At 40.9% G+C, this 24234-nt stretch overlaps 1 protein-coding gene across 2 annotated transcripts; it reads right to left on the bottom strand.

Annotated features, from left to right (window-relative positions):
• Positions 1–13511: 13511 nt before the first annotated feature.
• On the bottom strand, positions 13512–24115 carry LOC111570912 (uncharacterized). Of its 2 annotated transcripts, none has more exons than XM_023273920.3 (15): positions 23622–24115; positions 22717–22887; positions 22378–22422; positions 20900–21018; positions 19609–19783; positions 19301–19426; positions 18484–18527; positions 18304–18403; positions 17924–18138; positions 17198–17378; positions 16290–16373; positions 15678–15823; positions 15226–15467; positions 14970–15079; positions 13512–14250 (listed from the first exon to the last, which is right to left on the bottom strand). In XM_023273920.3, the coding sequence occupies exons 1-15, from the start codon at positions 23748–23750 to the stop codon at positions 14089–14091; spliced, it is 2049 nt and encodes a 682-aa protein (XP_023129688.2). In that variant the 5' UTR covers positions 23751–24115; the 3' UTR covers positions 13512–14088. The 2 variants fall into 2 exon arrangements, with proteins under 2 accessions (XP_023129688.2, XP_023129690.2); XM_023273922.3 differs by having other exon boundaries at positions 20900–21015.
• Between the last annotated feature and the right edge of the window lie 119 nt (positions 24116–24234).

Raw genomic sequence — 24234 nt, 5'->3', positions numbered from 1 at the left:
AGACTTTTAATATTCAGTTTTGAAGTCTGATTGTTGGAAGAATTGTAAGAAAATCTGGTGTTTTTCTTGTTGATTTTATCAGCTCCATTCTGGAGTTGTGGCCTGATTGGCCAGGCTGAACTGTGAAGCCAGGTCCCTGTGTTATACAGATACACTGATCAGGCATAACATTATGACCACCTGCCTAATATTGTGTTAGTCCCCCTTTACTGCCAAAACAGCCGTGACCCGTTGAGGCATGGACTCCACTAGACCTCTGAAGGTGTGCTGTGGTACCCGGCACCAAGATGTTAGCAGCAGATCCTTTAAGTTCTGTGGGGGCCTACATGGATGAGACTCCAGCACATCCCACAGATGCTCAACTGGATTGAGATCTGGGGAATTTGAAGGCCAAGTCAACACCTCAAACTGGTTGTTGGGCTCCTCAAACCATTCCTGAACCATTTTTGCTTTGTGGCATGGCAGATTATCCTGCTGAACGAGGCCACGGTCATCAGGGAATACCGTTTCCATTAAATAGTGTACATGGTCTGCAACAATGCTTAGGGCTGGTACATGTCGAAATTACATCCACATGGATGCCAGGACCCAAGCTTTCCCACAGAACATTACCCAAAGCATCACACTGCCTCTGCTGGCTTGCCTTCTTCCCATAATGCATCCTGGTGCCATGTGTTCCCCAGGGAAGGGATGCACATGCACTTGGCCATCCACGTGATGGAAAACAAAATGTGACTCATGATCAGGCCAACTTCTTCCATTGCTCCATGGTCCATTTCTGATGCTCACGTGTCCATTGTTGGTACTTTCAGCCGTGCACAGGGGTCAGCATGGACATCCTGACTGGTCTCCAGCTATGCAGCCCCATTAGCAACAAACTGTGATGCACTGTGTATTCTGACACCTTTCTGTCAGAGCCAGCATTAACTTCTTCAGCAGTTTCAACAAAAACAGCTTGTCTGTTGGATTGGACCACATGGGCCTTCACTCCCCACATGCATCGATGAGCCTTGGTCGTCCATGATCCTGTCGTCGATTCACCACTGTTCCTTCCTTGGACCACTTTTGATAGATACTGACCAATGCAGACCAGGAACACCCCACAAGAGCTGCAGTTTTGGAGATGCTCTGACCCAGTCCTCTAGTCATCACAATTTGGCCCTTGTCAAACTCACTCAAAATCCTTACGTTTGTCCATTTTTCCTGCTTCCAACACATCAATTTAGAGGACAAAATATTCACTTGTTGTGCACTGTATTAAGTGTTAATACGCAGCTGTGAAGAGTAAGCCAGGTCCCTGTGTTATACAGATACACTGATCAGGCATAACATTATGACCACCTGCCTAATATTGTGTTAGTCCCCCTTTACTGCCAAAACAGCCGTGACCCGTTGAGGCATGGACTCCACTAGACCTCTGAAGGTGTGCTGTGGTACCCGGCACCAAGATGTTAGCAGCAGATCCTTTAAGTTCTGTGGGGGCCTACATGGATGAGACTCCAGCACATCCCACAGATGCTCAACTGGATTGAGATCTGGGGAATTTGAAGGCCAAGTCAACACCTCAAACTGGTTGTTGGGCTCCTCAAACCATTCCTGAACCATTTTTGCTTTGTGGCATGGCAGATTATCCTGCTGAACGAGGCCACGGTCATCAGGGAATACCGTTTCCATTAAATAGTGTACATGGTCTGCAACAATGCTTAGGGCTGGTACATGTCGAAATTACATCCACATGGATGCCAGGACCCAAGCTTTCCCACAGAACATTACCCAAAGCATCACACTGCCTCTGCTGGCTTGCCTTCTTCCCATAATGCATCCTGGTGCCATGTGTTCCCCAGGGAAGGGATGCACATGCACTTGGCCATCCACGTGATGGAAAACAAAATGTGACTCATGATCAGGCCAACTTCTTCCATTGCTCCATGGTCCATTTCTGATGCTCACGTGTCCATTGTTGGTACTTTCAGCCGTGCACAGGGGTCAGCATGGACATCCTGACTGGTCTCCAGCTATGCAGCCCCATTAGCAACAAACTGTGATGCACTGTGTATTCTGACACCTTTCTGTCAGAGCCAGCATTAACTTCTTCAGCAGTTTCAACAAAAACAGCTTGTCTGTTGGATTGGACCACATGGGCCTTCACTCCCCACATGCATCGATGAGCCTTGGTCGTCCATGATCCTGTCGTCGATTCACCACTGTTCCTTCCTTGGACCACTTTTGATAGATACTGACCAATGCAGACCAGGAACACCCCACAAGAGCTGCAGTTTTGGAGATGCTCTGACCCAGTCCTCTAGCCATCACAATTTGGCCCTTGTCAAACTCACTCAAAATCCTTACGTTTGTCCATTTTTCCTGCTTCCAACACATCAATTTAGAGGACAAAATATTCACTTGTTGCGCACTGTATTAAGTGTTAATACGCAGTTGTGAAGAGTAAATGTTTGAGAATTTTCCCTTGATGTCCTTTCCCTTTGTTTCGTTTCAATTTGGCTTCTTAATTTTACTGGCTCACTTCTGCTAGCGTCATGTTTTGTCCTTTTATGCATAATTATGCAGCGTTACATCTGACCCTGCAACTGAATTTTTTTGCAGATAATTTTTGTCACTTTTCCTTATTGTTCTGATGCACACCCACTGACACTTTATTAAGAGCAACGGTGCAATTTATTGTGTTAAAATTAGATGTTGCTCACATTGTTCAGCTCACCAGCTAGCAAAACAGACGTGCTACCGCTTAGCTTAGTGGATTTTACAGTTTGTTATCTATGTAAAAACACATTCCGTTTCCTACAACAATAAAACAAACTATCATTGCATGAAGTTTAGCTTTAACAGAGGAAACACTGAACTACTCTCAGTCAGGGTGGATGGTATTTGTGACCAGTCCACCCTGGTGCCTCTGTGAATTGTTGTCCTGTGTGGTCCTTCGGTCTGTAAGCACTTCTGGTGGGTGCTACGGATAAATCCGAGCTTCTGTTGGCGGCTGCTGATTTGGTGTGGAGTCCCAAGTCTCAGTGGAGACTGAGGCTCCAATCAGCAGTCCGCAAACTTAGGGAAGAAGCAATTTAGCATTTGAAGTCGTCGTGTACTGTGTGTACAGTGTGTGTTCATGGTGGGTGTTGTTCCTGTATTTAAGTTTGGCTTACTTGTTTTGTTTTGTGTTTAGCTTAGTTACAAACTCTGTTAGCTTTCGTTTTAGTCTGTTCTTTGATTTGACAACTTCCACCAGTCTTGTGTTTGTTTGTATGATCACTTTTATGTTCACTTAGCCACCGAGCAATAAAATTAGTTTACCTCAACCATTAACAACTGGTTATTTTGTTGCATCCAGGCACTCTAGAGGTTGGAGCGTAACACATCCATAGACTCTGTATAAATGTGCTTAATAAATGTCAAGAAATCATGTGGTAGTGGTATCTTTCCTGTATAAAAATGTAGCTCATTGATTGGTTGGGTTTGGTTTATGATATTTAAAAATAACTTTTGTACTTAAGAGGGTATAATGTACTATATTTTTTATAATAAAAAGCATCATAATAATAATAATTATTATAATAATGACCATAATGAGAACCAAACCCCTGATGTATTTTCATTTGAGTTGCTTTCATTAAAACAAATGCAATAAAATGTTAAGCCTCAAATATTGTACACTTTCTTTAAACATTTATTTTTAACTGATCGTTTTGGTGTTGTTAGACATAGGGATACAGCAGTTAAACTAAGATATTTAAAACAGACACAAAACATTGATATTTTAATAAATATTGTTGTGTAAAACGAAAAATGTATAACACATAGTGCCTTTTCAGAACAGCATTTATGAAACAACCACAGAGCCTTAAATCAAATGACAAGTCATTAGGTGAGAAAAGCATCATTATTAATAAATGAAAACATTGCAAGAAAATGTTATTTATTCATCAGTGTGGTTTATTTTCTTCTAATCAAAGCAGTCTATCCACAAAAACAGATGTAAAAAGTATTTATTATAGTACTTCTCTTAAAAAGAGTGAAATAGTGAAACAGTAATACAAACAGCATTTACCTGCCAACTATTGTCTCTCAGGAATAAGAATTTGCCCTCAGATGTCAGTGAATAAGTACAAATTCAGAAGTACAGTGACAAAAACACACCATCAGGAAAACAACAGTACCACAGTGCAAAACAATTAATATTAAATAATGCAACTAATTGTTCCAACACAGTTTACTAAAGTAATGAGCACAACATGTACAACATGAATAAAGGTTTAAATGTACAATGTCAAAAGTTTTTCAGCTGCTGTTCAATAGATAAATAATTTTATATAGGATAGTTCATATAACTTCATCTCTGCTTTGGAAGAGCACTCATTAAGAAAGAATCTGCAAAGTTTTTAAGAGTTGAGTTGAGGGTCCACATCACGTAGATGAAACTTAGATGATGTAGATGATAATAGTAAAAGTCCAGCAATGATAGAGAATAATACCATTTGATGTAACAGAGCAGAGGGAGGGAAGAACTGCAGGACAGAAAAAGAAAACAAAGAAAAAAAAAACCTGCTTGACAGCCTCGGTGTTGGTTTCCAGTAAGGACTTCTTAATGACAAAGGGGAAATTCACAGTGTTGATGGGGCTGTACTTTCCCCTCTGAACCAGTGTTTACAAAATCTTAAAATTATAAATTACATAATAAGATGATGATATTATCTCTCAGGCTCTTTGGCATCAGGATTAGGGGTCAGGCCATTCAAGGTTGTTTTTGACACATTACATATTATTTTGAAAACTACATTATTGAGATTGTTGCTTGGCAGAATATAGTTTTCCAATGGAACCTTGGTAGAATCCCATAAAAATATTTTGTGTATAACCTCTGTTTTTATGCACATGAATTAATTCAAATGTAATTCTTTTTCCTATATGTTTTTCCTGTGTTACTTGTTACCAGTTTTCTCATGGCTGAAAAACACCTGGGTGTTGAGTGTACGGATGGTATTTAAATAACAGTAGCACTTTCATGTAATTAGAAAACACAGATATACAAAGAAGGCCATCTATTCATTATCCATACACCACTTAATTCTCATTGAAGTCACGGGGGGCTGGAGTCTATCCCAGCTGACTTAGGGTGAAGGCAGGAGACACCCTGGACTGGTCACCAGTCTATCACAGGACTACAAATACAGACAAACCATTGCACTCACATTCACACTTATGGAGAATTTAGAATCACCAATTAACCTCAGCATGTTTTTGGACTGAGGGAAGAAGCCAGAGAAAACCCATGCATGCACAGGGAGAACATGCAAACTCTATGAAGAAAGATCCCAGGCAGGGACATGAACCGGGGATCTTCAAGCTGTAAGGCGACAGTGCTAACCACTGTGCAGCCCTGATGCAAAGTATTGCTCAAAATAATTACATTAAAAATCAATATCTACCTCCTTCAGAAAACTGATGAAGTTTAGACGATCATATGTCTGCTCCTGTTGTGATGTGTTTCAATGCCTTTTCTGTGTTGGCATGAACCACAACTTGTCCTGAAGACTCACAAATGAACTGTGAATGATGTTCTCTGAGCATTTTCCCTTCATTGCTATAGCAAACAATGTGATTGAATAATTTCACTGATTAAGAATAATGCTTTTACGTTCTACAAAAACTGCTCCATATAGCAGTTTAACTTACGATATACAAACTTCTTACTATTCTTACAGAACTGGGTTTTCAATCAGGTGCTATATGTCATTGCAGATTTGTTCAAATGTATTATGCATTTGATGAGCTTATTTGTATCATGTTATATTTTTATAATTCCCCTCATCTTACCTGGAGGAAGTCTCTGTGATTAGGGCCTTGCCACTCCCACTGAATAGCTGAAGGAGGAACATTCACAGACCTAGCACATTCTCACAAACAGAAAAACCAGTTTCGAGTGACAATAGTTCGAAGAACAGCACTTGGCATGGAGACAAATTATTTTTTTGGGATATTGTGGCTTGCATGTTTTCATGCAGCCTCAACACAAGGTAAATATTCACTACAAGTCATATCTTTGTGGTTTTCATTGTGTTTTTCGTTGTTTAGAATTACAACACATTAATGAATCATAAGAATGAATACATGCATGAATGTTAGACTTAACCATCTTAGAGCTAAAATTATTTAAAATTTGATTATGTTGCAGGTACACAACAGGAAAACTAAGTACTTATTACACCAGGTTGAAAGCAATAGATTTGTTTAGTTGGTTCACTTTCAAGAGGGCATTTAATGGTTAAATGGTTCTCTGTCAAGGACATTTGGAGAACCATACACAAGAGTATTAACATATAACACATAAATACAGGCTGACAGACAGCATCAGGTACCACTGCTTAAATTTTCAAAGGTAAATGAAAGAATTGAAAAAGGATAAAAGAGTCATCATTTCTATTTTCCTTGTATTTTGTGCATATAAATCAGCAGATCACGTTAAAAAAATAAACTCATTAGCATCTGTCAGTGTTCAAGGTTGATGACATTTTTTTGTTATAAACACAGTAAGAAAGTTCTTGTTCAAATGAAAATACTGAGAAAAACACCAACATCAATAACTAACATATATAATTAAAAAGTAGCTAAAATTATACATGAAATAGTAACAATGAAAAATATAACCACATGTATAATTGTTTTATATACAGACAACTCTGAATTTATACAGTAGCTTGTATTGCATTCAGTAAAACTGAACTCTGACTCAGTGATAATTACATTTTTCCGGCATCAATCATTTATGTTTAAGCTGCTTCATGCCGCTGAAGTGCAATATTTCAGTGATGTAGATGAGCCTCCAGTGTTTATGTACTTGAGCTCTGGCCATACGAATCAAATTTTATAGAACCTTTGTTTTATTTGTTTTTGTCTAAAGTTATTAAGAGAGAATAGTATGCACTGAGATCTCAAACAACAACATTTTTATGGCAATCTGGTAATTCTTTGTTGATAGATACTTTGACTGCAGCACCAACAAGTGCAGCATTAACAACTACAGCACCAACAACTGTTGCACCAACCATTGCAACTGCAATTTCAGCCACAACTGCAGCACGAACAACTACAGCACGAAGTACTGCAGCACCATCAACTGCAGCACCAACAATCACAACCACAGCACCAACAACTGTAGCATCAACAACTACAGCACCAATCATTGCAACTGCAGTTTCAACCACAATCGCAGCACCAGCAACCACAGCCCCAACTACTACAGCACTATCAACTGCAGTACCATCAACTGCATCACCAACAACCACAACCACAGCACCAGCAACTACAGCATCAACAACTACAGCACCAACAGCCACAACTACAGCACCAACTACTGCAGCATCAACAACTACAGCACCAACAACTGCAGCACCAACAACCACAGCTTCGGCACCAACAACTATAACATCAACAATGGCAGCATCAACAACTGCAGTACCAACAACTGCAGCACCAACAACCACAGCTGCAGCACCAACAACTGAACCATCAACAACTGCAGCACAAACAACCGTAGCATCAACAACTGCAGCATCAACAACTGCAGCAACAACAACTGTAGCATCGACTGCAGCATCAACAACTGCAGCATCAACAACTACAGCACCAGTCATCGCAACTGCAGTATCAACCACAACTGCAGCACAAACAACTGTAGCATCAACAACTACAGCACCAACAACCAAAGCACCAACAACTACAGCACCAACAACTGTAGCATCAACAACTACATCACCAATCATTGCAACTGCAGTTTCAACCACAATTGCAGCACCAGCAACCACAGCCTCAACTACTACAGCGCTATCAACTGCAGTACCATCAACTGCATCACCAACAACCACAACCACAGCACCAACAACTACAGCATCAACAACTAATGCACCAACAGCCACAACTACAGCACCAACTACTGCAGCATCAACATCTACAGCACCAACAATCACAACTGCAGCACCAACAACCACAGCTTCGGCACCAACAACTATAACATCAACAATGGCAGCATCAACAACTACAGCTGCAGCATCAACAACTGCAGTACCAACAACTGCAGCACCAACAACCAAAGCTGCAGCACCAACAACTGAACCATCAACAACTGCAGCACAAACAACCGTAGCACCAACAACTACAGCATCAACAAGTGCAGCGCCAACAACCACAGCTGCAGCACCAACAACTGTAGCATCAACAACTGCAGCACCAACAACCACAGCTGCAGTGCCAACAACTGTAGCACCAACAACCACAACTGCAGAACCAGCAACCACAGCACCAATTACTATAGCACTATCAACTGTAGTACCATCAACTGCATCACCAACAACCAAAACCACAGCACCAACAACTGTAGCATCAACAACTACAGCACCAACAACCACAGCACCAACAACTACCGCACCAACAACTGTAGCATCAACAACTGCAGCACTAACAACTGTAGCATCAACAACTGCAGCACCAACAACTGTAGCACCAACAACCACAACTGCAGAACCAGCAACCACAGCACCAACTACTATGGCACCAACAACCACAGCACCAACAACTGCAGCGCCAATAATCACAACTGCACCACAATCAACTGTAGCACCAACAACTACAGCACCAACTACTGCAGCATCAACAACTGCAGCACCAACAAATGCAAATGCAGCACCAACAACTACAGCATCAACAACTGCAGCACCAATCACTGCAAATGCAGTTTCAACCACAACTGCAGCACCAGCAACCACAACCCCAACTACTATAGCACTATCAACTGCAGTACCATCAACTGCATTACCAACAACCACAACCACAGCACCAACAACTGCAGCGCCAACAGCCACAACTACAGCACCAACTACTGCAGCATCAACAACTGCAGCACAAACAACCGTAGCATCAACAACTGCAGCATCAACAACTGCAGCAACAACAACTGCAGCAACAACTGTAGCATCAACAACTGCAGCACTAACAACTGTAGCATCAACAACTGCAGCACCAACAACTGTAGCACCAACAACCACAACTGCAGAACCAGCAACCACAGCACCAACTATTATGGCACCAACAACCACAGCACCAACAACTGCAGCGCCAATAATCACAACTGCACCACAATCAACTGTAGCACCAACAACTACAGCACCAACTACTGCAGCATCAACAACTGCAGCACCAACAAATGCAAATGCAGCACCAACAACTACAGCATCAACAACTGCAGCACCAATCACTGCAAATGCAGTTTCAACCACAACTGCAGCACCAGCAACCACAGCCCCAACTACTATAGCACTATCAACTGCAGTACCATCAACTGCATTACCAACAACCACAACCACAGCACCAACAACTGCAGCGCCAACAGCCACAACTACAGCACCAACTACTGCAGCATCAACAACTGCAGCACAAACAACCGTAGCATCAACAACTGCAGCATCAACAACTGCAGCAACAACAACTGTAGCATTGACTGCAGCATCAACAACTGCAGCATCAACAACTACAGCACCAAGCATCGCAACTGCAGTTTCAACCACAACTGCAGCACCAACAACTGCAGTACCAACAACTGCAGCATCAACAACTGCAGCACCAACAACCACAACTGCAGTACCAACAACTGCAGCACCAACAACCACAGCTGCAGCACCATCAACTATAGCATCAACAACTGCAGCAACAACAACTGTAGCATCAACAGCTACAGCACCAATCATCGCAATTGCAGTTTCAACCACAACTGCAGCACCAACAACTGCAGTACCAACAACTGTTGCACCAACAACAGCAACTGCAGCATCAACAACTGCAGTACCAACAACTGCAGCACCAACAACCACAACTGCAGTACCAACAACTGCAGCACCAACAACCTCAGCTGCAGCACCAACAACTGTAGCATCAACAACTGCAGCAACAACAACTGTAGCATCAACAACTGCAGCATCAACAACTGCAGCTGCAGCTCCAACAACTGTAGCATCAACAACTGCAGCACCAACAACTGTAGCATCAACAACTGCAGCACCAACAACCACAACCACAGCTGCAGCACCAACAACTGCAGCACCAACAACTGCAGCTGCAGCACCAACAACTGTAGCATCAACAACTAAAGCACCAACCATCGCAATTGCATTTTCAACCACAACTGTAGCACCAACAACCACAGCTGCAGCACCAATGACTGTAGCACCAAGTGCAAGTGCAGCACCAACAACTACCACACTGTCATCTGCAGCACCAACAACCACAACCACAGCCCCAACAACTATAGCAACAACAACTGCAGCAACAACAACTACAGCATCAACAACTACAGCACCAATCATCGCAACTGCAGTTTCAACCACAACTGCAGCACCAACAACTGCAGTACCAACAACTGCAGCACCAACAACCACAGCTGCAGCACCAACAACTGCAGTATCAACAACTGCAGCATCAACAGTTACAGCACCAGTCATCGCAACTGCAGTTTCAACCACAACTGCAGCACCAACAACTGTAGCATCAACAACTGTAGCACCAACAACCACAGCTGCAGTGCCAACAACTGTAGCATCAACAACTGCAGCACCAACAACTGTAGCATCAACAACTGCAGCACCAACAACCACAGCTGCAGCACCAACAACTGTAGCATCAACAACCACAACTGCAGAACCAGCAACCACAGCACCAACTACTATGGCACCAACAACCACAGGACCAACAACTGCAGCGCCAATAATCACAACTGCACCACAATCAACTGCAGCGCCAACAACTACAGCACCAACTACTGCAGCATCAACAACTGGACCGCCAACAACTGCAAATGCAGCACCAACAACTGCAGCATCAATAACTGCAACACCAACAACAACAACCACAGCACCGACAACTGTAGCATCAACAACTACAGCACCAATCATTGCAACTGCAGTTTCAAACACAACTGCAGCACCAGCAACCACAGCCCCAACTACTACAGCACTATCAACTGCAGTACCATCAACTGCATCACCAACAACCACAACCACAACCACAGCACCAACTACTGCAGCACCAACAGCCACAACTACAGCACCATCAACAACTGTAGCACCAACAACCACAAATGCAGCACCAATGACAACAACTACTGCCACACTAACTACAGCACCAACAACTATAACTACAGCACCGACAACTGCAGCACCAACAACCACAGATGCAGCACCAACAACTGTAGCGCCAACAACCACAGCTGCAGCACCAACAACTGTAGCGCCAACAACCACAGCACCAACAACTGCAGCATCAACCATCGCAACTACAGTTTCAACCACAACTGCAGCACCAACAACCACCACACCTGAAGTTCCAACAACCATGACTACCACTCTCCAAATGATTCCAACTCATTCAACACCTGTGACGCAAGGTTTGTGAAATCAAATAACAACAGATATATTGAATTACTTTCTATTTGATATACAGAAAAACTGTAAGGATTCTTATTTTACCCAGAATTTGACCAATGACCCAAAACAGTGTTTCTGCTTTTGTTTTATTTTGTTGTTTTTTCTATTTCATAATAGATTCTGAAGAACATTTGTTACTCAGTCAAACTTCCTGCAGTGACTTGAGCAATACTAGCAGGGGGTTACAATAAAACATGGTGCAATACATTTTGACCCAAAGAGAATTAGAACCATCATTCACAATACATCTGTGAAGACTGTCAGTCATTCCAGTCATGGAAATCATAGGAGCTTCGGTAAAAATCAACTGGACTTCTGTTGTAGGTTGTTGAAGACAGAATGTTCACAACTTTTAATTAAACAATTGCCAAAATAGTCATAAAGCATGACTAAAGGGGTTTAGCTGCAATGAAACAGACATTATATGTTACCTGTATTTGTTTTGTTTGTTCCAGCATTTATGATATGTTTGCAAACTCCTGCTGGAGAAAGTCCTGAAAAGACAAATTTAGTAATGATGTTCTAGTTCAGCCTATCCTCAAAACTGGAATGGAAGGAGGATCTTTGAACCATTACATTCAAAACTTTCATATGTTTTATTTCCTTATTCATTTCTAAATTTAATACTTCACAGACTTGGTATTACTGGCACTCCAGATGAAGATAACAACCTTTGGTGAAGTCAGCAATGGAACTATCATTGAGCTTGTTAAACAGGTATGTAAAACAGTGTGTAAGTAACTTTGTGTTGTCAGTTCTCTAACACTGTTAGTTTGAAAAGGGATGAGATGGAACTACTGATGTTTCCTCTCTGTATCTTCTCTCTATATAGGTTTTTAGACAACAGCTCTTGAATGGAACAGCTCACACAGCAACTGTGACAAATATTCAAAGAGTTCAAGTTGGCCCATAGAAGCTTCATGTGGATGGGAAGAGTCCAAAGTGAATGCAAAATGACAGCAATTCAAGCATGGGCTGGAGGTATTGCTTCAACATCATCTGAAGTGGAAGTTGACCTCAATCGTTTCATTGAATCTGGAAATGTTTTCTGCAGTTTGAGTCTCCTATCAAATGTCATTGTTCTCCACTGAGCTACAGCGGTTTTATCATTTCATCAAATCAAATATTTGCAGTACCATGCTGGTGGCTATATGGGAATTGTGGAGTTGACCCGTGTATGAAATTGCACAGAACAAGGAAGTGTAAACCAAGAAATTTGATCAGTCAAAGAGATAAGAAAACACCACAACACAGCATTGTATTGTTAATATGTAATTGTAAGAGTAAATTTTCCGTCCAAGCTTTTTCCCTTTGTGTAATTAGTATTGTTATTATTATTTTACCTTTTGCAGGCTGCTTTTTAGTTTGGCATCTTTTTGTACCTGGCTCACTTCTGCCAATATGATAGCTCAAAAACGTTCATCATGTCTTCTTGTTAATACATTAGTTTTGCCGGCTGCCAAAATCTGCCAGCTGACATGTCACACACTGTCAGTGAGACGCTTCTGATGACGGCGAGAGCTTTCGCCAAAACTGTCAAGAAGGTAATCAACATCTATCTAATCATGCTATGTCTGAACAAAAGAACTCAAAACCACTGCCAGTATGATGTTTGGTTCTCCACAGGTATCATAAAGCACTACATTTCACCATGAAGCACTGACTGAAATCTGTTTTTCAGATCATTATTGTGAATTCTTCTTTTTGTTCTGATATACACCCATTAGGTAGGTACATAAAATGTATGCAACAAAGGACCTTCATGTGACTTAACACTAGCGTTAAAACTCAAGATCACCAATGTTTTCATGTTATCTTGCACTATTTGTACAGATGAATAAAGAGAAGTATCTGTAGGAAGTGTCTCTTCTTTGTGTTCTTTATTAAAGATTTTAAAGGAAACTTTATTCATCAGTTAAGTTAAAGCATAAAGACTTATATATACATCAATTGTTCCAGTTTGCCTTTTAACATTTTCAGAAAATATAAAAAGATGATCTTAATTTTCTAGTGAGTCTGTAACTAATTACCATAAAATAGCCGATTATAAATGGGAAATCTAAAATGTGAATTATGCAATCATACTAGCTCTGTAAACTGTCAAAGTGGTGGTGGATGATGCTAACTTTGGTATTTAATGAATGCTGGGATATTTTTTGATCATGATAAAATATATATATTTTTAAATAATTAATGAAGAAAGCTTACTTTCCTGTGTTAAGTTGCATCAATCCAGTATATCTCATCTACAGCAGCCTAAAAGACCTCACCCTTGTTGTGGTGTGTTAAATATCATTTCCTCCTTCTCTTCTAAAAGGCATTATTGTTCCCATGACACAAAGAAATTACAGCATGTGCAAACCTGCCCACATACACCAGACAATGAATGAATAAAATGCACCAGACTTCGAATGCTCAGTGCTTAAAATAATACAAGCACTTGTCTGGACTCTCTTATCAAGTCATGAGTTACATTAACTAATGCGACAAACTTCAGCACCCAAACCGCAGGGTGTCTTTCCTCTCTGTCTTTGCTAACATCCTGCAGAAACTTTTCAGCTTCCCAAAGTCAGTTTCAGCATGACACATCCACTTTGTAGTCATGCCCTCACTTCCTTGCAGTCATCAGCTCCTTCTGTCTGGAAATGTGAAGCACGGCTCTGTTCAGCAGTGCCAACAGGTCCGCAGCCGCCGACACTCCCCTCGGCAGGAAGACCTCCAGAGAGGAGGGGAAGGCGTGGGGCAGACGGATGTTTGACATGCTCGCACCCTGGAAAATGAAGTCACAATGAAGGAAAAGTGACACAAAGATTCATCTCGAAACAGAAGAAAAGACGCATTCCATCTGAAAGCAGCGTGCTCGACCAAGTACATCCAAAAATACAAGTTTGTTTTTTGGTTTTTTTTTTAAGTATTGAATTCCCATAGTGTTAAGAAGTACATCTGCATCATTTTTAGAAACATGCACTTCTGGAGAGGCATTTTCAAGTGTTAATGCTGTTCAGAACTCTTATTTCTACAATCATCATGCATATGTTGCTGGTTTGGGATTCTACAACAACTTCGCCGTTTACTGCACCAAACAAAGGACAGACAAAGTTAGCAACTAGCCTGTGAATACACTAAAGCATTTTTTGTTAAAGAGGCTTTTTTTTTCTTCAGGAGTTCCTGTTAACCAAACTAGAGCTGAAAGGGTTGTGAATATTGGATATGCACTCATTATTCATCACGAACAAGATTTGAAATAAACACTACAGTTTGCATTGTGTCTACAGCCTGTTGAGCCCCAAGTTGTCCAAAAATCCAATCTAATATAGATGTCAAACCCAGCTTCATTAAAGCTGCAGTGTCTGTGGCAGGTGAATAGATGGGATGTCTGACCTTACAAAAAGCACACAATCTCATTAAATGTCATTAGCACTGGTTACAGCCGAGATTTCTGTCACATGACGTTTTCAGTATTTTCATATTAATGTGATAAATACCAACCTGGGAGTAAAAACGCAGGAAGATCAAAGTGGGGAAGCCATGAGCAGGCAGCTGATCTCCTCCTGTGATGAAGGTGAGGAGATCTTCAAAGGAAAACTCTGCCTGACCATCTGATTGTGCAGAAAGAGAAAATATTTCAATTCAAATGTTTTGCCAGCACAAACTGAGATGGCACGTTATTCTTCTCCTCCACTATCGCCTAATAAATGAGCTGCGAGGGTCTTTGATTCCCTGTGTTCCATCCCTCAGTGCTTACCGCTGACTAAAGTGAGGACTGTTTCCCAGTGTGCAGCTGTGGCCTCCTCAGCTGCCCTCAGATCCGAATGTGGATGGCTGTAGCAGAAGGTGAAGAGCTGTTTGAAATCTTCCAGGATCAGATGCTGCTGCTGTGTACTCGTCATCACTGGCACAAACGCCTCCCAGTGGGACTGCACCGTATCCCACAGCCCACCACAGCTGTTCAGCCCCCCGGTGAACTGGGAGATCATACTGGACACCCTGAAGGTCAGGACAGGGAGTGAAACTGACATCGGTTCATTTGCTGAAGTGAGGCTCTTTAGTCTGAATGATCAACATGTGGGTAAGAGGTGAATATTACAAAACAGAAGACTAGCCAGCTGCACCCATCGAGATACAAACCAATGTCTGTGAAATACACAAGTGTGTGAATGCATGCATGTCATGAATGAGACCGTGTGTGTGTCCTGCCTGTGGTAGATGTAGTGTTTCACTAAGCGGCTATAGATTGCTGGTATTCCATCAGAGTGGGTGGAGTAGATTTCTGGGATCCCGTAGCGTGACACCCAGTCACACAGACTGGGAGACAGACGCTTCACATCAGTGCAATTCTGAAGCTGTAGGAAGAGGAGAGGATTGTTATTTATGCGTGTGCACGGCACCCTGCAGACCCAATAACTGACTGCTGAGGAGCGAAACAAAAAAGTGACATGTAGCAAATGTTGCTGGCAGGAAGCAAAGCAGGTTAGAAGAATCTGTTTGTGGTAATTTCTCTTTCTTGATGTGGGACAAAAAACCCCAAAAAAATGTGGCTCATTTACACACAAATACTGGATTATAGATTCACCTTTTAACAGGCACTACAATTAGTCATTTAGCATGTACTTTTGTCATTTTATCTGGTTTCACTGAAAGACACTGATGATTTCATTTGACTGAAGTTGTATATGACTTTTTTATATTAAAATCCCCAAATAAGCTATGTGTCTGATAATAGACAGCAAAGTGCATCTCATTAATCACAGCCAGCTAGAGCAGACTGGGTATTAAAGTGAAGGCGAGTGAGTCATCTGTGTTTGCTACCTCTTGCAGTCGGATCTGTGCTTCAGCATCAGCAATGTCCTTCCAGCTGAAGTCTTCCATAGACGGACTCTGGCAGCACATCAGCTGTAGTAATGAGATATGGTGACGAAGATGGGACCAATTTGCAGATACTATTCAACACTGCTACAACATGCAGCGATCTATTGTCACAATGTGCCAGTGGACATCTGTTTTCAGCAAAGGGATGTTAAAACTGCATTCATTTGTTCATTTTGGTCATCTGAAACAGTGCAACCAGCGTTAAACACTGTTGGGTAAAGTGTTAGCAAGCACATGCGTATTTATATATTGGGCAGACACCTAATATCATTATCATGGAGTTTGGTTCTGTCCATCTGACAAATGTTTTACAATTGCTCCCTGTTTTAGCTCCATGAAAAACCTGGCTCTGTAAGCTGCTAAAAGCTCCATTATGTTCCACCAGCTGGAACACTACGGCTAAATCAAAATATGAAAGCTGCAGACTGTAAAACCAGAACAGGGAGATAAAATGCTCCACTGACCTGTCTAAAAAGGGTTATAAGTGCAGCTTTAAGATGCCACAAAAGATGTAGCACTGCAAAATCAAATATAAATGAGACATGTAATACTGCCATTTTTTTAAATAAAAGAAATCTCTTGAAAAGATAATCAAGAGACTTTACCATTCCTAAAAACAAACAAACGAACGTTAAGAGCTAAATGTCCCTTATATTCACGGCAGCTTCAGTTAAATTCCTGTCAACTGAGCGCTTATTGAAAAGAAAAATCCTCTTCAGATTCCAGGATTTCTGTTTTAAACTTCCTGCTGCTGTTTGTGGAATAAACAGAGAATTTGCTTGAATGGCAAAGCTACATGCACTACCTAACATAATATGCACAGACACAGTGTTCCTCCGGGAGCCAACCTGGTATAGTACAGGATGTAGACAGCGAGGTCCGGGTCCACCCTGAGCCAGCGACCAGCCAATCAGAACTCCTGCTTCATAATACTTCCTGTCTTTAAGAGCTTTGAGGTCGCAGGTGAAGAACAGACGACCTGGACGACCCTCAAACACACAACTTTGCTGTAGCTTCAGCAGAGCCAGCCTGGATGAGAGAAAATTGAAAAATCTTTTGCCATTAACTAACAAACTCTTCTTCTTCAATGCATTTGTGCTAGAGAGATTAATTATCCTGATGTGCAAATAAATATTCATGTTATTTATCGAGAAAGCTGCCAAAAGTTTGCTGGTTCCTGCTTGATCAATGTGACAGTTTTCTGCCCTCAAATGCTTTACAACAACAGAAAAATTCATTAACAATGTTGGTTTTGCATTGTTGGTCAAACAGCCAAGCAATACATACAAGACGTTAGTATTTTTGTGATGTTTTTCATTTTGCAAGACATTTTTCTCTCTAAACATGTTGAATCTCAGACTAAAAACCACAAAACCTTCTGCTCTGACAAGTTAAGCGCAAAAGCTATTCTGCTTTTATCACTCTAAAACTGCACCATCACCGTTTCTAAAGCCTGCAGACTAAACTTTGAAGTTTGAAGTGCATGGAAAACCTGATCAGGATGCATGATTGAAATCTACAGTACAAATATAAGAAGCATGTTTCAGGTACAGTGTCAGGAAATAAATTAGAACCTGAAGCACTCCTTGAGAGGTTGCTGTCGGCTGGTAGTCTCCTCTCCACTGAAGGAGATAACAGGTGTCGTCCTGAAGCAGAAGTCCGGCCGCCTCACCTCCTTCAGAGCACCGTGGAGCACATCTCTCCTCCTCAGCTGGGTGTGAGCTTCTCCAGCTCGATGCATGTTCTTCTGTCGGAACTTTTTCAGGATGGTGTCCACGTCAAGCATGACCTGCACACAAGAGATACACTTTTAACATGAGATGCAGGAAACTGCTGTCCTCTCTGTTCAGAGTAAAACACAGTGGATGCTTAAGTCGACTAGTAATCATTGGTCTTGAAGGTCTTTAAATACTGGGTTTGGTTGAAGATTTGGTCAAAAATAGAATAAATTCACCTCCTTTGGGGTCCTGCGGACACTCGGCTGGATCTGTTTTACCAGATCCCTGCCATCATCCTGGCAGCTCTCTGTGCCGACCTCCAGATAAAACCTGTTCCTGAAGAAAACAGCATGCAGACATACAGAAGATTCATTTAGTTGGTTCACCATTTATCTTATTTAAATGTGGCTTCCTACCTGTTCACCACAGCTGTCTCACTTGCTGACCTCTCAGATTCTGCCTGTTGGGAGCAAAGAGTCTCATAAGTTTATGCACTGCAGAAGAAATGTGTGGAAATAAATGAACAAGTTGATTTTAAAATGTAAAAAAATATTAACATAAAGGACTCTCCAACATGTCACATCTATTATATTTATCCAATACACCTGTAGAACTAAATCTCTATTCTGTTAGAAATACGATATCAATGTAATTCCCACAATACATTCTTCAGACAGTGTGTGATTCATAATCAAACAGAGCAGAAAGAAAGCAGGTTGAAACATGGAAGGATTAATGGCAGGTTCTATTGGGCACAGACCAAGTGATCAGGGGCACTTTGGGGCTGTGTCTCTGTTTGAAGTGACTGGAAACTATTTGAAAAAACAATCAAATTAGCACAAAGACACTCGATGTAACAACCAAAAACATGCAGAGAGGCTCAAAAAAGGCTGCATCACATTTGCAAAGAGATCCAAATGCAAAGAGGTGCTGAATAATTACAAAAAAGAGTGGCATAATAGCAACTATAAAGTGCTAACAATAACTTTTTATACATAAAACCTTTCTAAAATAAAGTTTCAAGGTGCTCCACAAAGCAGACATTTAAATACATGGAATAAAACACCAAATATGTAAAAGAACAAAATAAAAAGGAGAAACACAGAGATGCTCTTGTGTTTTTGGCTGTTAATCAGTGTGGTTCCTCTTAAATTACTTATTAATGCACATATCCCTCCTACAAAGTTTTGAATGAGTCTTGTTTTTTTGTTAAACAGAGCCATTGTGGGGTACCTGTGGGTAGCCATGGTGACTGAGGATATACAAAGCACCATGTCCAGAGATCCTCAGTACGTGATCTCCAGTCCAGCCCTCTGCTGGGGTGTCGGGGACGAACAGCGCTCTGGAGCCCTGCAAACACTGGAGCAACACATACAAAGACAGGAAGACAGCTGGATATACCTGCATAGAATCGGTTCACTTTGTGGCCAGCTTAACTTAATCCAAAATGTAGTCTGCATATTTAGCCTAACTCTAAAATCTTGCAGTGAAATGTGCACATGTTGAAGTCCAGCTGTGTCAGAAAAGCACCTCATACACACCTGCAGGTACGTGAAAGAAAACCTTTGTCCTGCCTGTTTTACAAATCGCCCCCAGAAGAGCATGACCAGCCGACTCTCCATCTGACCGGCTGACCAGCTATCGTCAATGGTGATGCGAGTGATCAGTCCCATCGCTGCCAGAGCTGCTCGCTGTTTACCGTGTGGAACGGTGTGTCTGGAAGAACAGAAAGACATATTTACTTCACCGATATATTCTTATTGAATAGCAGGATCATCAAAGTAAGATTACCAGAGACCTTAGTCACAAACTCAGCTGAGCAATACGTTGCTGTCATCAAGGGTTTTGGAAAATCAGACACCGTTGAAGCAAATATGAATTCATATAATGTATCTGTAATGTTAATTTATCTAACCTGACATTAATGATTGCACCAGAGGTACTTGGAGTATTGAAATTGGAGAGAATTCATCCTCTGGGGATGTGCTCAGATTAACGACACTCTGACTATTGCGTGTTCATAACGGATGGGACATTGTGCTTCACCCTCGTGTCGTCCTGCGGGTCAAAATTGACCCGTTTTAAAGTTTGAAAATGTGGAGAAAAAAATATATTTTCACAGTGACACTTCTGATGTCCACATTTTCAACATTTTTGGGAAATCTTTGAACATTTTTTGGTGGAAAAAAAGAAATGTTAAAAATGTTTCCTAAGAACATTCACAAAAAAATCAACCAAAATCCAGCGAAATTTGCTGGATTTTGGTTGATTTTTTTGTGAATGTTCTTTAAAAACAATTAAAGGTTTTACTGGTACGTATGTAATCACTTTAGATATTTTTTAGGATTTTTTTTGGAAGATTTTTGCTCATTTTTTGAAAATATTACCAAAAATTTTCTTGCCAAGTTTCGGGGATTTTTTTTTTTTTAAATAAAACTTTTAAGGGAAACTTTTAAGGAATTATTGGAATTTTCTTCCTGAAGGTTTTGCAAATTTTCAGAAATTTGGGGGATTGTTTTGCTGAATTTTGGGATTTTTTTCAGACAAGAAAACAATATTTTTTGGAGCCTGTAAATGAAGACAACAGGAGTGTTAATGGTGGCACTGGAGGGTCTCAATCAGTTTCACAGAAAACTGATTCTATCGTGGAGCAAAGTTTTAGTCAGTAAAATGTTCTGACAGCTGGTGGTGCTACAGAGGACCATGAATATCCACAACAAATTCCATATGCATTTTAAATATTTCGAATTCTTGCCCCCAGAACCTGAATTAATTAGTCCTCTTTGATGTGAAAGACTTTCACACACTACATGAGCACTACTTCCTGCAGACCTGTCCGGCTGAGACGTGTTGTATGCTCTGGGCAGACAGACCACGTCTTTAACCACCAGTCCTTTCTTCTGTGGAATCAGTCTCTTCCATTTGAGACGACTGGCTCTGTTCGGGGACTGCTGGAACACAGAGCACAGCATCACACCGGAACCTTTACCGCAACATGATGGATCCACGAAACACAGAAAATGCAACACAAAGTGATTCAGTTAAAGGAAAGAATAGTATGTCCTACATGCTGATCGATTAAGATGCCACAATTTCAGATATTGCACAAGAATACTAACTTTAGGCAGAAAAAAACATTTTTAGTTTTAGCAGCAAATTCACAAGCAATTCCAGCATTCTACTATTGATTAATTATTTAGTCAACAGAAAATGGATTAAAATTGAAATTTAAAAGTACAATTCATTATTTCAATTAGTTTGTCAAATTTAAGTTCCAGCTTCTTGAAATAAGTGTTTGGATTTTTCTCTGTTTTATATAATTACAAACTTGGAGTTCTGTAATTACATGAAGACTTAGGAAAACTGGAGCTGGAATTTTTGGGCATTTTGCATTTTAAAAGAATAATATATTTTTAAAAATCAATCAGTAAATGAATCGATAAATTAACCAATTTTGAGCTAAACCTAAAATAATGTAAGGAAAAAGAAAAGTAAACATATGTTTACTCCAGACCTCTCTTTCCAACAAATGCAAGCAGACAGCCTATTTATATGCACAAAATTAAGCTCTTTAATAATGTGTCTGTCTAATTTGGCCCAGCTCCATCAGTGAGACCCAACTATGAGCTGGTTTGGAGTTTTATCACTGAAATCTGCACACTACAGTAAACGACACACACCGACTGATAGAGTAGAACAAACGTAGACCATAAATAACAGATAGAGCATCAGATTATTATTGATTGACTGATGTGCTAAGAGTTTGTTCTTGGCAGCACTATAAACCCCAATTTCTTAAGGTTTTCTATTTTTAAGACAGGCTGCACAGTAGATCGGTGGTTAACACCGCTGCCTTGCAGCCAAAAGATCCCCGGTTCACGTCCTGGTCTGGGATCTTTCTGCATGGAGTTTGCATGTTTTCTCTGTGCAAGCGTGGATTTTCTCCAGCTTCCTCCCACGGTCCAAAAATATGCTGAGGTTAATTAATTATTCTAAATTGTCCATAAGTGTGATTATTTGTCTCTATGTGTAGCCTTGTGATAGACTGGTGACCTGTCCAGGGTGCCCCCTGCCTTCACCCTAAGTCAGCTGGGATAGACCTAATACCCTAATGAGGATTAAACGGTGTACAGATAATGGATGGATGGATGGATTTTATTGAGATGCACAGAGGCTCTCAATACAGCAGTCATCATTCATCATTCAACCATAAAATATGTACCGATGTTAAGAGCCATGTTTGCAAGTAGTGTTTAGAAAATAGCATTCATCCATCGGAAAACGGAAAAAAAAAGTTTGACACGACATACCAGACTCATGATGGAGGGATCGTTTGACACTCTGGGAGGAAACACCTGCAGGGAGGATGGATAAATGTGAGTTAATTAGACTGAAAAACATTCAAAAAGACAACACACTTGGATATGAAAGTACTGATGCCACATGTGAACCAAAAACAGAGGTGAGCAGTTGAGCAGAACCCTCTGATAGGTTTAAATCACCACTGTCTTCACCTGCCAATGGGTGGATGGAGTCATGATAGATTTTAATTTGTAGGATAAAATAATAATCAACAGCATCTTAGAAAGTAGGTAAGGGATTGAGGTTTATGCATTTATTTATTTCCACCATCCGTCCTTTTCACTGACCTCCATCTCTATCTCCATTTGCTGTGTGATGTCCATGACAGGAGGATGCTGGGTGTTATTTTCATGGACAGAGATCCTGGTTTTGGGCCTCGTCTGCTCCGTTGGTTGGCTTTGGACCTGCGGTTCTGGATCCTCCTCACAGTCAGGGACTAGTGGATGCTCCAGGTATCTCTGTTTACAAGAGGAGGAGGATGTGGTTTAATGTGCATGAATGATTGGAAAGAGGACGATGCACTGCTGCTTCAGGAGGGGAAGGCCACCACATGAATTCCCACTGCTTGCTTTCTAAAACCTCCTTTATGTGCCATTATTCAATTCGATTCAATTTTAATTATATAGCGCCAATTACAATTCAAATTGTCTCAAGACGCCTTACAGAACCCACATACCTGAACCCCCAGAGCAAGCCCTAAGGCGACAGTGGCAAGGAAAAAAAAAACCTTTTAACAGGAAGAAACCTTGAGCAGAACCCATGATAATGAATAGTATGTACAGCTGAAAACTGAAATAAACCAACATCTCCACACATCTGCAAAAAATCCACACATCTGCATGGCTAGGTATTACCTGGAGTACTAAAAATACTATAGGTGTGGTTGTGATTTGGGTCATTTGGTTCTTTACTCTGGTTATCAGCTTTGAGTGATGCTGAATCTGAATTTGAAATATCATCGCTCTACTTATCACATGAACTTTAAAGATTCTGATCAATAATGTGAGTCACATATCTACATACGTCCCCAATGGAAGATCTTTATTTAACATGAGATTCGCTGTCAAATTTAAGAAATTCACCTGGGAGTTCTTTGGGAATCAGTCAAGGCTTTGACTGTACAAGATACTTGAGAAGCACCAATGTTTTCCTTTTCTTTAAATCATACAAGGTGTAAGTGTAGAAGACTCACCTGGTCAAAGTTGTGTTCTTCCTCCTTCTCATGTGTTGTTGTCTCCTCACAGCAGTCTGAAGAAAACAACTCCATCTCAATGCTTTCTGTGGAGACCAGCAACACTGTCTTCTTCTCCCCCAGCTTCATCTTTTTGGATACAACTGACACTGTATCTCCTGTAATTCCCTTTTACTGACTCTATCGTATTTATTGTCAGAACAATCTCTTCACTTCTCCTTCAATAAAATCCTCATAGGGCCTTTCCTTGTTTAGTTTAATTTTCATTCACTCTTTGCTTTTTTCTGATTTCATGCCTAGAAAGTTTTGTTTTTTCTCTAGTTTTAACCCCAAACTCCAGTCTTTCCTGAGGAGACCCTCCAAACATCTGAACAGCTGAGCTCTCATTACCTCAAGCTGACATCTATTAAAGTCTAAAGCTCTGGTTGGCTCGCCGTTGTGCTCTCAGGCTGTGATTGGCTCTTCAGACAGTTTAGAAGTTCTCATTGGTTGAGAGAGCTGTGATAAAGTTTTAGATAGTGTAGAAGTATCTATAAATGTGGCCTGAGCACCTTCCTACAGTGTTCAAATTAGTCTCCTAATCAGGTGGGAGGAGTAAAGTCTGTTAACATTA

The sequence above is a fragment of the Amphiprion ocellaris genome, chromosome 2, assembly GCF_022539595.1.
Source record: "Amphiprion ocellaris isolate individual 3 ecotype Okinawa chromosome 2, ASM2253959v1, whole genome shotgun sequence".
NCBI lineage: Eukaryota > Metazoa > Chordata > Actinopteri > Pomacentridae > Amphiprion > Amphiprion ocellaris.
This window is presented reverse-complemented; position numbering and strand designations above follow the sequence as displayed.

Bases quoted from the DNA above. Each gene is read 5' to 3' on its own strand.
- LOC111570912 (XM_023273920.3), bottom strand. From the start codon at position 23,750: ATGAAGCTGGGGGAGAAGAAGACAGTGTTGCTGGTCTCCACAGAAAGC. The intron at 22,888-23,621 runs GTGAGTCTTCTA...TCTTGTAAACAG, and splicing joins AAGAACACAACTTTGACCAG to AGATACCTGGAGCATCCACT. The intron at 14,251-14,969 runs GTTGGTATTTAT...TTCATTTTCCAG, and splicing joins TCCTGCGTTTTTACTCCCAG to GGTGCGAGCATGTCAAACAT.